This window comes from Cladophialophora immunda, assembly GCF_000835495.1.
Source record: "Cladophialophora immunda strain CBS 83496 unplaced genomic scaffold supercont1.5, whole genome shotgun sequence".
In the NCBI taxonomy this organism is placed as follows: domain Eukaryota; kingdom Fungi; phylum Ascomycota; class Eurotiomycetes; order Chaetothyriales; family Herpotrichiellaceae; genus Cladophialophora; species Cladophialophora immunda.
In genome coordinates, this window is record NW_015622545.1 from 3,553,135 (window position 1) to 3,566,909 (window position 13,775).

The following is a 13,775-nucleotide window of genomic DNA, read 5'->3' on the forward strand; positions in this document are numbered from 1 at the left end:
AAAATGCAGCACGAAATTCGCTCAAAAGGGACTAGCTGCTTCCAGTTCCCAAACCGGAAATGCCCTGGGGACTAGTACTAGGTATGGGTGCACATTGTCTTGGCGCATGAATACTTGTAGAAGTAGCAAGTGCAATATGCAGAATTCTGTCTGCCTAGGTGCTTACTACTACTAGTGCACTGGACAGCTGGAACAACTTCGACTTGCTCAACTTACTAATAGATGTCAGGCCATCTTGGAGTACTAATAACTATAAAGTCGAGCTGATCCAGGAGTGGGTTTCGAAGAGAAAGTATACTATACTCCTTCAGGATTTCTGATAGCCAAATCATGTCCAGCGACGATGACAGTACTCCTACTATCTTCTACCTTTCTTTGAATTACAATGGCGGTCCAACCATCATCTTTTTGCACGGCCTCTGCTCTAGCCACACCGAGTACAGGAACGTTTTCCAAGATTGCAGTCTTTACGACCATCACATCCTCGCCGTTGACCTCCCAGGCCACTCGCGATCCTCTCACATCCTTCCATTCAGTCTCTCGTTTGCTGCCGACCAAGTCGCTCGAGTGATCCAACAGCAAGCTCACGATCGCCGTGCTCATGTGGTCGGCTCGTCCCTCGGCGGGTTTGTTGGGCAGGAGCTGGCGAAGCGACATCCCGAGGTCGTCGAGAGCCTGCTGGTGACTGGTGCGGCCCCGTTCGCTGGGTATAGGAGATGGTTCGCAGAGCACCCGAACGTCTTGTACTGCCTCCAAGCCCCGGTTTCCAAATACAGCCCCAGCTGGGTCGACACGGCAATCTGTCGGTGGATCGGCGTGCAGAAGCCTGAAGGTCTGCGGGAGCAGGAGAAGAGCAACTTTAGCAGGCAGCTTTTGGTGGACGGGTTCAGAAGCATCGCCCAATTCACCGAGAAGGACCTGGGCTCAGTGCACGTCAGAACTCTGACTATTGCGGGTCAAGCCCAGGACGACGTGGAGGCGACTCGCAGGATGGGCGAGCTACTGAGAAGAGAATGCGGCGAGAGCAAGGCCGCCATAGTCCGAGCAGGCGCTCACACTTGGCATCTGCAGTTCCCTCAACTGTTTGCAAAGACCGTCAAGGCCTGGATTGATGGGTGTCGTCTTCCAGAGGGTGGCATGGTGCTAGAACTGCGGTGTCAGTAGAAAATGGATGTACGACTGGAAACGCTGCTAGTGAGAGTTTTCGCTAGAGTTCATAAAGAGAAGACAGGAGCAGAGGGACTGTACTTTACCTATTGATAGAGGTGGTCGGTGAGCGACTCGGTGCAATGCTGGGCAGCTGCAGCAGTGAAAGCCAAGGCACTGCCGACGACTTCTCGATGATGTTCGACGAGGCCGTCCAGCAGATCAGGATTATAGCAAATGTCGATTGATTCGAGGCAAATACCAAAGTCTACGTCCTTCACTTTGAAAACATCACATGATTCATCCGCACACAACATTGACCACGCCCATCTCGACAGCCACTCTGGAGGGTCTTATGCCGCTCTCCTTCCATCAAGCCATCAAACCAGTGTTGAAAGGTACTGCAGTATTCAGTGTGATGCCGTCCATACATTGCAATATGTTCCGGATAAACAAGAACATGCTCCCCCCAGCCCCCAAGAGAATCCATTCCATGCACCCAGCAAGATATCCCTTCACTCCCTTCATAATGGCAGTGCTGTTCCCATTCACCAACCTCAATCTCACAGCATGAACGCTAAGCATCCCATAACGACAGCAAAAACCCCGGAGACAGCATAGCCCAGTCTATCGGCGGAACCTGTAAACTTAGCATTGTTGGCGCCCGCGCCAGAGGCACCGCTGGGGACGACAGGCGTGATGGGCGGTGAAATGGTGCCATTGCTGCTGGTGCCGTTGGTGTACTTGTTGCCACTATTAACCCCACCAGCTCCAGCTTCAGCGCTGGCGGCGGCGTTGGCAGCTGCGCTTGCGCCAGCGTTGGATTCGCCGTTACCGGCATTAGCGGCAGAGTTTCCACTTGAAGCAGAATTCGCACCGGCAGCAGAGTTGTCAGAAGAAGCTTCGGCGTTGGCATTTGCATTTGCATTGGCGGCGGCATTCGTGTTGGCGCCTTGGGAGCCAGAACCTGAAGTCCCGGAAGAGCTACTGCCGCCGTTGCTCTCACTGGAGGAGCCAGCACTTCCACCAGAACCGGCCTCAGCCTGGGCATTAGCTCCTGCGCTTGCCGCTGCTTGTGCTTGTGCACCGGCACCACCAGTAGGTCCGATGATGGGAGTCTGGGTGGCGTATGGGCCGGTTGAGCATGGTGTGGTAATAGTCATTGTGGTGGCTCCGCCGTTGTGGCAAACATCGCAAGACATAACGGTGGTAGTAAACCCTTCAGGAATGGAGGTTGGGTTCGGGGTTGCTTCGCATGGGCAAGCCTCTGTGATGGTATACGTGGCTTGTCCAATTGACTGGCCGTTGCTGCAGATCTGGTGGTAGATGGTGAGGTACTCGTGGATTTCCTCCACATCCCCATTTGGGAGGGTGGTGGTGTAAGAGAGGATTTCAGTGCCTTGTGGGCCGGTGGGGGGAGGCGTGATCACGGCACCACCACCGTTGCAGTTGGGACCCGGACAGAAGGTGATGGTGCTGGACAAAGTGGTGGTTGTAGTCAAGGCAGTCGGGCAGACGGAATAGTACACGGTGGTGGCAGCCGTGTCAGCTGGGTCATTGACGACTGTGGTGGTCTGCGCGTTGGCCGCAGCGATGAGCAGTGCCGCTAAGGGCATGTTGGTGCGCGTCGATCGCTTCATTTTTCCAGGTGCGGGCAGGATGAGGAGTATGTTTTCGGTGGTTGCAGGATGTATGTATCGCGACGAGCGAGGAGAGGAAGCTGAAAATCAATATTCCAAAAGAGTGACTGACTGGAACAAAAACGACACTTCGAAACGAGTGTAACGAGTCTCGAAAAGAGAGCGAGCCTATCGAGGAGTAGAAGAGAGCAGAAGGGAATTTGGAACCATTGCGCATGATATTTACCTTGGACAGAGTCACCGTGCGGCGAGGGCAGTGTGATCCACATAACGCTGTCTCTGGAATGCAAAACAACCACCTCAACAACAAAGCATCTCATTGGCAGGCATGGAGAGAATGTAGCGCACGCTCCGTGACATTTCTCAAGAATTGGCGCTTGAAATTGCCAAATTCTTTGCGGGTTGCACATGATATGTGACTGCGGTTGCCACGAGCACCAGGAACGGTGGTAGAGAGGGCTGGAACCATTCAAAGCTCGCCAATGCCCAGCTTGAGCCACTCCAGATTGTGCAGTCTGGTCCGATCAATCTCTTGAGTGGTCACTCTGTGAGAAGAGACTAGAAATTGCAGGAGGGGGAAGGGGATGGGAAGATGTTTCCTATCAAGTCGACATTTCAAACTCATCGCCCTCACCAAAGAGGACCCAACGAGAAGGAAACTTCCTACAAGGAAAAGAGAATTACTCTCCAGAGCCATCGAGCTGACAAATAGCTCATGGCAACACATCGCTGTAGAAAAGAACGAAACGACGGTCGTGGCTGGCTCTGTTGCTTTTTTTGATCTGAAGAGAAGAAGAAAAGGAGCAAAAGGTGAAGCTCGACGTGAAGAATTTGTAGCGTGGCCCGTGCCAAGACACCATCACGTGCCACACAGCCTTGTCGATTCACAGCCTCGTTGAGAGGGACGAGGCCCTGGATTTGGCTGTTGGAAGCTATCTACTATTCCCTACTGATCTCCCTACTCTTGTTTCGACTTCATCTTCAACGGCACTTCGAACACTAACGCACCATTCCGCCCTTCGCGCAATTTCCTCCACCGCCCCAACCTCATCTCCTTGCCAGTTCCAGCCACGATGCACAGACCTTGACACTCGCCTTCCTTCTTGCCTCCAAATTCGTGGGTGACGACTTTTCTTCGCTCAAATACTGCCAAAGAATTGACAAAGCCACGCACTGGACCCGGATGTGCGTGTGCTGATGCAGTCATCCCATGCTCGGCCGTGTCAACCTCCCCATTCACAAGCCCATTCCCGTGGTCTGCCTCCCCATTCACGACGCCATTTTGCGTTTCCGAATCGGCCATTCCCACAGTTCCGAGAGGCAAAAGCATTCTTTTGTCATCACTCAGTTTCCATGCACGAATCCAACCATCCCAACTCCCACTCAAAATCACATCAGTTCCAGGCAGAGCCGCCAGAGCAGTAATGCCCCGGGGTATTGGTCTTCGCCGATCATCCTTTTTTAATGCCTCGATAACCTTGGGATCTAATTCGGAGGTCACCTCTTCGAATGGAGGCGGCTCTTCAACACCATGTGCGGTCTGAACGGTGAATACAGCTTTTTTTTTATGAATGCTCCAGAGGCTGATGGTGCCTGCATCAGAACCGGTCACAAAGTTCTGCGGCGGCAAAGCAGCCACGCAATCCAGACTTCCAGCCTGGTATTGATCGTTTTTGGAACTGTCGCCCAGAAATTTAGTGAGAGACTCGTCCACAACCTTCCACCATAGGGCTTTCCGATCTCGAGCGCCAACCGTGACGCACTGATCCACAGACACGGCCGAGACGTCGACAATGTGGTCTTGATGGCCGAAGAGTGTCTCCACATAGGCAAGACTATCCTCACCAGCCAAGCTGTAGGTTTTCAGAGACCGGTCCATGCTTGCACTGAACAGTTGTTGACCAAAGCCGCTTCGACTAGCCGAATTTGGTGCAAATTCAAGCCCCGTAACTCCGTCCCTGTGCGTAGTAAACGTCTTCAAGGGCCGCAGGTCTTCTGCTGACCAAATTATAAGCTTCTTGTCCGCTCCTCCCGTGGCCACAAACTTCCCATCCGGCGAGGCTGCGACAGAAAGAATCCGCGCGGTATGGCCATGCTGTTGAGGTGCCAATGCCCTGATTCTGATGCCTCGAACATACGCCAGCTGTTTTGGCCGGCGTCGGTGTGAAGGGGTTGATTTTTGCCCATTCGAGGTGTTCGGTTGTTGAAGTTGCCATTTTATCAATGTCTTGTCCTTGCTCACAGTGTACGCGTAAGGTTGACAAACTGCCACGCCAGTGGTCGATTCCGTGTCCGCACGAAATGCCGTGTGACTAGCGTTCGCAAAATCCAGATTCTGGGCAATCAGCCGATACTGTCTGCCCTTTGCTTCGTCAACGTCCTCTTTCAGCCGTTGTGCAATCAAGTCCCTGTCAAGGTCTTCGGCGTCAAATCCAGTTTCATCTATTTCTTGCCTGATATTATCCAAGTATCGTTGTGCAAGTCTGACTCGTCGCTCGGCCGCAGTCTCGTCTTCCTCTGATGTAGCTTCTGACTCTTCAACCTCACTTTCTGGCCGGATTTCGTCTTCAGATTCGCTCCCGGATATTGACTCGTCTCGCTGCCGATCTCTATCTCGAGGCTGTCTCCCTTTCCGACGGGGCTGGTCGTCTGGGTGCTCTCGTGCTCGAGCGGCATTTTCGACTTCCCGCCTTTTCCTCGCCTTGCCCGTAGCAAGATTATCTCGTTTTCGCTTCTTCTGCGACGCTGGGAGCGTAAAGAACGAAGACATCTGGGCGTCTTCGCAGCTCGAGTGCCGCCAGAGCAGACTAATAGTCAGTTGCCGTGATATAAATTTCTCCAAAAACTTTTTTAAGATGCGGGCAAATCTGCGGTTTCGTAGCGCAGCCTTGTCGGAAAATTTCATTCGCCGCACCTTCCTCAGATAGAAGAACTCGGCACTAGCCCAGCCTTGCGCCTTCAAGGCAGAGCTTCGCGTGCGTGTTCGAGCAATTGAACTCGTACACCAATTTCAGCCCACGATCAACTCATCCAGAACAACATTCTAGTACCCAGCATCACTCTAAATATTCAAAGAGTTGAGGGGTGTTGATCTGACGACCTCTCCTGTTACATAAAGCGACCTTCACCACCTCAATACTTCTCTCAATATGTAAGACCTTGTTCCATCCGGGCGGCAGTCCAGCCAAGTATCTAACAGCACTTCTTCAGGGAGGTCCTCATCGGTCTTACTGGCCGAGACTTCACCATCATTGCCGCCTCTAAAGCTGCCATGCGCGGTGCCACGATCCTCAAATCTAGCGACGACAAAACCCGACAACTCAACAAACACACCCTTTTGGCCTTCTCTGGCGAAGCAGGCGACACTGTACAGTTCGCAGAATTCATCCAAGCAAACGTCGCTCTCTACTCGATGCGTCACGATACAGATCTGGGGCCTTCCGCAGTGGCCAGCTTTGTGAGAGGAGAGTTGGCGCGGAGTTTGAGGAGCAGAAAACCATACACGGTGAACTTGCTACTTGGGGGTGTTGATCCGATTACGCGGGAGCCAAGTCTTTATTGGTTGGATTACCTTGCGAGTAGTGTGAAGGTGCCATATGCCTGTCACGGATATGCTCAGTGAGTTTGTTCTCCAGGATTTCTCGACTGTATGAATAATCGAGGGCGACCCCATCGACTGACGATTGTGATTTAGGTATTACTGCCTCTCTATCCTCGACAAACACCACCACCCAGACATTTCCTTCGAGCAAGGCATGAAGATCCTGCGCATGTGCACGGACGAACTACAACGACGTCTACCGATTGACTTCAAAGGCATGACGGTGAAAGTGGTCAAGAAAGATGGCATTGTGGATATGGAGTATGACACTAGCAAACAGGTCCTGGCTGCTTAGAAGTGCGAAAAGGGAGAATGAAAGGGATATTCAATTGATCACACCTCATGCATAGCGTCGGCGTAGAAAAGGCTTTATCTGAGTAGCTCGAATGCAGGAAATGGGGTTCATTTCATTTAGGGAGCATTATAGTACGCTCTGCAGTCGAAATGCCTAGGGCATTCTTGGAGATAGCCCTCTCTCCCTTTCCCTAAACCCGTCACGTCTCCTTGTTTTCCATAGCTGCGACGGTGAAATGGGTTGCCCGAAAATTTCTATCTTCCCACAAACAGCCCCTTTTTCTCCCAAAACGCCCTGCTAGATAGTATTCAGACAAGTAATGCCAGCTGTTGAAACTCCGATCTCATCATAAAGAGTAGCCTAGATACCTCCAACAGGTATTCGCCGACCAAACCCTGAGCTCGCGAGATGGTTGACGTCCCGTCGTCCTGAAGTATTACTCTGAGGAGTGTTGCTTCTCAGACGATGGCGAGAGCGTTGCCTGACAGGGCTATTTCGTCTAGAGCTGCTCTCCATCTGGACTTGATGACCATGGTTGTATCGTCGAGCTCGCTGATTCCGCAAATGCTGTCTCCGTCGAGCCAACGACTGAGGAGGTCCTACATCCGAGTCTTCTGACTCGAAGTGATCGTGAGTGGCCTCGGCCTCTGAATGCTCTGGTGAACGTTGTTCATCAAACAAGTCTCCTTCATCTTGATCCTCGGATTCTCCATCGTGCTCGTCCTGTACGTCTTCTCCTTCGTCATTCTCCTGATCATTTTCTTCTTCCTCATCGTCATCATCGTCACTGATAATAACCCGCGCCGGTCTTGGTCTTCGTCCATTTGGTGGTGGGGCGGCGACCTCGCTATCAGAAGCTTCCGTCAATTCATCGTAGTTTGTCTCTAGGTCAGACTCCCAGATTTCGTTTTGCAAGCGGTGACCATAGTCGGTGTACCTATCAATAAGTCGTTGACCACTGTCCGCGGACTCTTGACTTGGAACTTCCGAGAGATTGTCGTGCGTCTCATTCTCTGACCACTGTCGGTTGTACATGGTCATTGTGGACTCGGTGTCGTCGTCATCTTCGTCGGCCTCATTGTCGATGAAATGATTCATCCCATCATCCTCGTCATAGTAGTCGCGCCAGTCTTCTTCCCCCTCTGATGCACTTGATGTCCTGGACCAGCTGGCATAACGATTTCCCGCCCCTTCTGCACGCAGGGACGTTTCGAAGTCACGATCGATATCATCATCCGCATCAAACTCCGAATTGGTCATGTGGGACGCTTGCGAGTCGTAATCGTAGTCGGACAAGAGTTCGCCATCAGAATCATAGATTTCATTGAAGCCACAGCGCCCGCATTCACCATCTTCAATTTCCCAGTGACATTCGGGGCAGCGCACGACGTTGTCCTCCAGATCTAGAATTCCTCGACCCCAGCGCAGCTGCGCTCGTATTGGTGTCAGGAAGATGCCTTTGAAAAGACCCGGGCCGTTGCGATCTGCTGCCAGCTGAGCAGCCTCTTCCTCTTTGGCTACCTGGTGTTCTTGTATGGTCTCATCTTCGGGCAACAAATCGGCTCTGCCAATTAACATGTGGACCAGATCTCGGAGGAGGTAGTTGGGAGACGGTTGTGTCATGATTTTGGTCCTGCAGTCTGGACAACTTTTGCTCTTGTTTCTCCTCTGTGCTCCACCAAACCAGCTGGCAAGACACGTGTAGCAGTACGTGTGACCGCACGAGAGGACGTAGGGCTCATACAAGGATCTCATGCAGATCTTGCACACGGAGAGACTGCGTATATCCTCGATATGCTTGAGATGGGCAGGGAGAGGGGGCCCGTTGTTGTCCGCCATCTCGGTTTGAGGCTACGCGATTGTTGTGAAAAGGGTTTATGTGGTTTATGTTGGACTTTGAACGGCGGCGCTCAATACGTTTTGTGGAGGCGGGGAAACATAGGTCAGCGTGACACGCGAAAGATAGGCGACGGATAGAGCGGAGGGCAAGAGTGAACCTGTTTGTCGAGTTGCTTCTGAGGAGATGCAGTCTCGCAAGAAAAGATCGCCAGCGCGTCCTTCAAAAACATCCACATAGTCAGAGGTGAAATATGGATCGTCCTAGCCACCTCTGCAGCCTTCGGATCTCTGATATCAAGGGCTTGGCGTCGATATACCCAAGGAAGGTCTGCCGAGAATTTTCTCCAAATCTCGAACTTGGTTGCGATATTGTCGCCTGTATTTTGGCCAATTCTCTGGTCCTCGATTCCGCGGCCATGTCCAAGCCAATTTCCTTCGGTTTTGGCAAGCCGAAGCCTGCTGTATCTTCGTCCGCCGTTGCCACAGCTACCCGCAAAACCCCCGCGTTGTCGAGCAGCCGGCCCTCGCGAACCGCTCTCCGCCATGATTCAGACAACGAAGATGAAGAAGAGCCAAGGCACGAGTCAGTCTCTGGCTTCTCGTCAAGTGGTGCTATTCTAAGCCAGCCCCTACAGGACTCACAAGTGAAGGTGATAGCGAATGCCGGAAATGCCGACTGGCGCAGACATGGGCGAAGAAATTTACTTCCTGCGGATGTCCAAGTACAACAGCAGAACGGCGATGGCGTTGTCATGGTAGAGCGAGACGAAGTTAGTAATGCTAGTGGGCTGCAATTCGCGGACAAGAACAATGAGGAGAGAGAACATCAGACAAATGGTGATCAACAGTCGCAGGAGAAACATACTGTTGAACGGCCGGAGCAGCTGACGGCAGACGAGGAAGCCTTGCAAGCACTGTTGGACGATGGATCCGGCAAAGCAAGGTCTAATGCTGTCATATCAATACAGGGAAACAGACAGCTTTCGCCTCAAGACGAGACGCAAGACTTCAGGGACGACGTCGCTTCCAGGCCGGATTCAAGCACCCTCGAAGAGTACGCCGCCATGCCTGTAGAAGAGTTTGGGATGGCTATGCTGAGAGGGATGGGCCAAAAACGCCGTGCCAACGGAGAGATTATCGATCTCGCTCCAAAGTCTGACGAGAATCCACGAAAAGTCCGCAAGCATGAAGGCTTTCTCGGAATTGGGGCAAAAGCAGCCCCTGGATCAGATATCGAGCTGGGTGCGTGGGGAAAGGCTGACATGCGAAAAAATACAAGAGGAGAGGGGTTTTTTACACCACTGATGCGCGAGAACAAGGCCACTGGGGAACGCATCTCAGAGGACGAGTTCCAGAAAAGAGTGAAGGAGTCGCGGGGTGCCAAACCAGAGGAAGATTGGAGGCAGCGCAGGGATCGTAACCTGGAGATCAGTGGTCGGGATCGGCATCAAGAAAAAGACTCACCAAGAAATGGGACCGATGACTACCGAGAGCAGATGAATTCGTTTTCTCGCTCCAGCTCTTCGAGGCGAGACCGAGACGGACGTGATGATTCCCGTTCAAAGAGGGACAGAGATGACAGAGAGTATGGAAATCCGCGGTCAAGACGTGATGATGACAGGTCACGAGATCGAAGGCAAGACGAGGATGATCAAGATGACCACGATAGCCGACGTCGAGCCAAACATCGGGACCGCTATCGAGATGAAGACCGGTACGACTCCAGTTCGTCTCACCGAAGTCACAAGGACCGGGACCGGGACCGGGACAGAGATAGGTACAGGGAAAGAGAGGGCGATCGCCGCCACCGGGACAGATAATGTCGAGTTCCCAGGGAAGAAAATATGGGAAGAGCAACCGCCGAAGCTTCCATAGACAGTAGGTTTACGCTCCGAGAGAATATGAATACCCATTATGACCCTTTTCTTTAAAATTGCACGACAGCAACAGCGCCGTCATCGCCATCCGATTGATTATACCATGACAATATCTCCGTCCATGCCCTTATCATGCACCTCGTGCCCGTTGGCGAGCAGCGGCCCGTTCAGTCCACCCGCGGCCGAGACGCCAGCAACCTCATCCATCTCCCTGAGCGTGTACTCGATCAGGTAGCTCTCGTCGACCAACTCCTCCATCCTCTTGTAGTGCCTTTCCGTGTAGACTTCCAACGCCCTCAAGAGCCCTTTCATCCCGCCGGCTCCGCTGCCCGCGTTTCGTCGGCCCCTGGTCGTCTCCGTCTCGCCGCCCACGGCGCCTATCTTCCGGTCCCGGGCCATCTCGACGAACACGTCCTTCGGGTACGACCGCAGCAGGCAGTTGAGGATCCTCTGGGCCACGGGGGCTGTGCGGGCGTTCGTGTTCCAGTCTCGCACGTTCTCCAGCAACTGCCAGAGCTGCGTCCTGTCCAGGGAGGCGAGGACGTCATCCACCGCTTTCGAGCCCATAATGCTGCTGCCGCCGCTACCATTGTCGTCGTCGCCTCCATCCTCGACCGTTTCTTTCCGGGATTCGGATGAATTGACCACATTCTCGAAGACGCGCAGCAGTCGACCAGGGTGGCCCAGCGCCAAAGAAAGGGTGATGGCCTCGCGGTAGTTTTTGCTGAATATGTGGTTCTGGAGGAGCTGGTCTTGTTCGATTCGCTCAGTCGCGCGTTGAGACGCCAGCAATGTGGTTTGAAGCGTGGTGTCACGCCAGAATGTCAGGGTTGCGTCGCCGGCGCCCGATATCAGCGAGTAAGGATAGGTTTGCGGTTGCGGCTTGCTGTGCTTTTTGCTCGCAGCGGACGAAGATGTTGTTGTCCGCGGGTAGGAGTTTGGCGCGACCAGCGCCCACACGCGATCGGTGTGGTTGTCCAGGGTGGTTAGGAGATGGTCGGAGTCGGGGGCGGAGTATGGCGTCCAGATTTTGACCAGCGTGTCGGAGGATGCGGATGCTACTAAGGGTTGATCGTTTGACTGCGCTTGGGCAGGCCGGGCTGCTTCTCCAGCATCGTCATCTTTGGGTTTGGAATCGGCGGGTGGGATCCAAACAACTTTCAACACGGAATTACTGTGCCCTTCGAACGTTTGGAGACAGGTGTAGGTTGAAAGGGACCATACTTTGACTGTTCGGTCGCCTGAGCCACTCACAAGCAGTCCGCGAGCGCCACTTGATCCCCCGTCTGGGAGAGAAATGGGAGGTGTCCCTGCAGGAGAGAAGCGAACGGACCAGACACCTCGCTTATGGCCGCGTAGGATGGCCGTCACCGAACCATCTTCCAGAGACCACACCTTGATAGTGCGATCTTGAGACGCTGAAGCAAATAGTGGTGAGATGGGTGACACGTCCATTGCATTGATATCCTTCTCGTGCGCAACTCGGGTGAACAAGGCTTTCGTGCCTGTTTGAGGTTCTGTTGCTGACTGGTCGTACTTAAGTTTCGCTGTGTCCCATCGTTTGATAGTTTTGTCTTGTGAGCCCGTTAACAGGAATGCTGGCGGGTATGCTGCTGGATTCCTCAAAGCCGGCCCATCCGTGGGTGGGCTTCTAGGTAATGCGATGGCGCCCAAGGACTCTGCATGTCCGGCGAAAACAGCAAAGCATTCGTACGATGATGAGGCAGGGTCTAATCTCCATAACCTTGCAGTGTTATCCTTTGCACCGGTTGCTACCCAATATCCTGACCAATCGACGTCCAAGCAGATGATAATGTCTTCGTGCCCCTCGAGCAGCGCAACATCGTTTCCGAAAGACTCGACGCCGTCTGGAGGGTCGGACTTTGCTTGTTGATCATTGTCTCGAATCGAAATCAGTCTGAGACTCTCCGTGTTGGTGGCAAGTGCCAGCAGAGTCCTGTCGGGACCGACACACGCCATGTCAATAACTTCATCATAGTTTCCAGATATCGTGCGAATCACTGGTAAAGGCTCCAGCGACTGTGACTTTCCGAGATCTCGCAGAGCAGAGATACTCTGCAACTTCATCGTTTGATCTTGATGGATAGACAGAACCGCGTCATCCTCAGACACCGGGATGATAGCTGTGATAGCATCATTCTCAAGCCCTGGTTTCTGTTTGGGAGTTACTTCACGGCCTGTGGTGACGTTCCAGATCCTCACTGCGCCATTTTCTCCTCCAGCATAGCAAAATCGACCTTCCAGCAGAAAACCGGCTGTTTCCAGCACCTCCAGAGCCGGAATAACTCTTTGCTGTTTCCATGTCCGGCCATCCCAGAGAATTATTGTCCGGTCGCGGCTTGCTGAGAGGAGGAGTTGTTGCTCTTCGGAGTATTCCAGGCTTCGCACAACGCTAACGTGTGAGTCCAGGGTAGCGCTGGGTTTGCGAGCAGCTAGGTTCCAGACGCGGATCTTTCCATCTTCGCCGCCGGAAGCAAGATAGATCGATCGAGCGGGAGATGGGTCGTCGACCTCCATCTGGTCTTCCCCGCGGCTCTTTCGCTTGCGGCTCGTCTTGGCATGTGATGGGCTTGTTGACTGTGTTTCGAAGAAATGAAGAGCAGAAACGACCCCGCCGTGGCCATGGAATGTATGCGAGACATAACCACCTCTGAGGTCATATACCTTCACCGTTCCCTCGGCGCCTCCCGTCGCGAGCAGTGACCCCGTGGCATCTATAGCCGAGGACACCACCGGGGTGGTATGTGGCTTCAGTGTGCGCGTAAGTTCCGCAGTTATTGTGCCAGATCCTTCTAGAGGTCTGAGTGAAAAGATCCGTAGTGAAAGCGACCGCGAAGCAATGACTAAATGGTATAAATCCGGAGCCAGACACAGGCTTGTCACAGCTTCTCCATCCCCTTCGATACGACAGAGCACCTTGCCGGTCTGCACATTGACAATCAAGACATCCTCATCGACGCACGTTGCAATGAAAGAGCCGCTTGCATTGTGCGAAACATCGCCGCCCGTGAAAATCGGCTCAATGGTTTTGGCAGCCTCAAAGGTTGTCTTGTGGTGGATTTTGGTGGCCATCGTCGCTGGACATTCGCATCCTTAAAGTCACACCATGAATACAAAGGCCTTTAGATACAGGTATTGCGGCGATCGGGACGGATCGAACAACGGGACACCAAGGCTGAACCTGTTGAGATGCTTTTGAAATTTCACGGGAAAAAAAGTTCAGAGATCAAACTCCAGCCAATTACGTGTGGCAGATATTTTAAGGTTCACGCTAGTGCTTGGCAGCTCAGCCTTGTCGCCACAATCTCAGCCTCGCCACGAATGGACGCTGTCGGCCATTTGTCGGCAGTTCGAGC

The 13,775-nt window shown here is 53.1% G+C and overlaps 7 protein-coding genes across 7 annotated transcripts; 3 read left to right on the forward strand and 4 right to left on the reverse strand.

Annotated features, from left to right (window-relative positions):
- Positions 1–308: 308 nt before the first annotated feature.
- PV07_09360 (uncharacterized protein) lies at positions 309–1,164 on the forward strand (the record flags this gene model as incomplete). Its single annotated transcript, XM_016396607.1, has 1 exon — positions 309–1,164. The coding sequence occupies exon 1, from the start codon at positions 331–333 to the stop codon at positions 1,162–1,164; it is 834 nt and encodes a 277-aa protein (XP_016246463.1). The 5' UTR covers positions 309–330.
- A 204-nt stretch (positions 1,165–1,368) lies between these two features.
- Positions 1,369–3,556, reverse strand: PV07_09361 (uncharacterized protein). Its single transcript, XM_016396608.1, has one exon. The coding sequence runs from the start codon at positions 2,784–2,786 to the stop codon at positions 1,710–1,712; it is 1,077 nt and encodes a 358-aa protein (XP_016246464.1). The 5' UTR covers positions 2,787–3,556; the 3' UTR covers positions 1,369–1,709.
- Positions 3,557–3,611: 55 nt separating this feature from the next.
- On the reverse strand, positions 3,612–5,614 carry PV07_09362 (uncharacterized protein). Its single transcript, XM_016396609.1, has one exon. The coding sequence runs from the start codon at positions 5,554–5,556 to the stop codon at positions 3,745–3,747; it is 1,812 nt and encodes a 603-aa protein (XP_016246465.1). The 5' UTR covers positions 5,557–5,614; the 3' UTR covers positions 3,612–3,744.
- A 157-nt stretch (positions 5,615–5,771) lies between these two features.
- Positions 5,772–7,021, forward strand: PV07_09363 (uncharacterized protein). The gene is made up of 3 exons (XM_016396610.1): positions 5,772–5,937; positions 5,997–6,404; positions 6,481–7,021. Coding segments are annotated over exons 1-3 (612 nt in total). The 5' UTR covers positions 5,772–5,935; the 3' UTR covers positions 6,683–7,021.
- Positions 6,696–8,765, reverse strand: PV07_09364 (uncharacterized protein). Its single transcript, XM_016396611.1, has one exon. It carries the CDS (start codon positions 8,519–8,521, stop codon positions 7,043–7,045), a length of 1,479 nt encoding a protein of 492 aa, XP_016246467.1. The 5' UTR covers positions 8,522–8,765; the 3' UTR covers positions 6,696–7,042.
- Positions 8,766–8,914: 149 nt separating this feature from the next.
- PV07_09365 (uncharacterized protein) lies at positions 8,915–10,445 on the forward strand. The gene is made up of 2 exons (XM_016396612.1): positions 8,915–9,104; positions 9,157–10,445. Exon 2 carries the CDS (start codon positions 9,274–9,276, stop codon positions 10,339–10,341), a length of 1,068 nt encoding a protein of 355 aa, XP_016246468.1. The 5' UTR covers positions 8,915–9,104; positions 9,157–9,273; the 3' UTR covers positions 10,342–10,445.
- PV07_09366 (uncharacterized protein) lies at positions 10,368–13,605 on the reverse strand. The gene has a single exon (XM_016396613.1). The coding sequence runs from the start codon at positions 13,489–13,491 to the stop codon at positions 10,495–10,497; it is 2,997 nt and encodes a 998-aa protein (XP_016246469.1). The 5' UTR covers positions 13,492–13,605; the 3' UTR covers positions 10,368–10,494.
- Between the last annotated feature and the right edge of the window lie 170 nt (positions 13,606–13,775).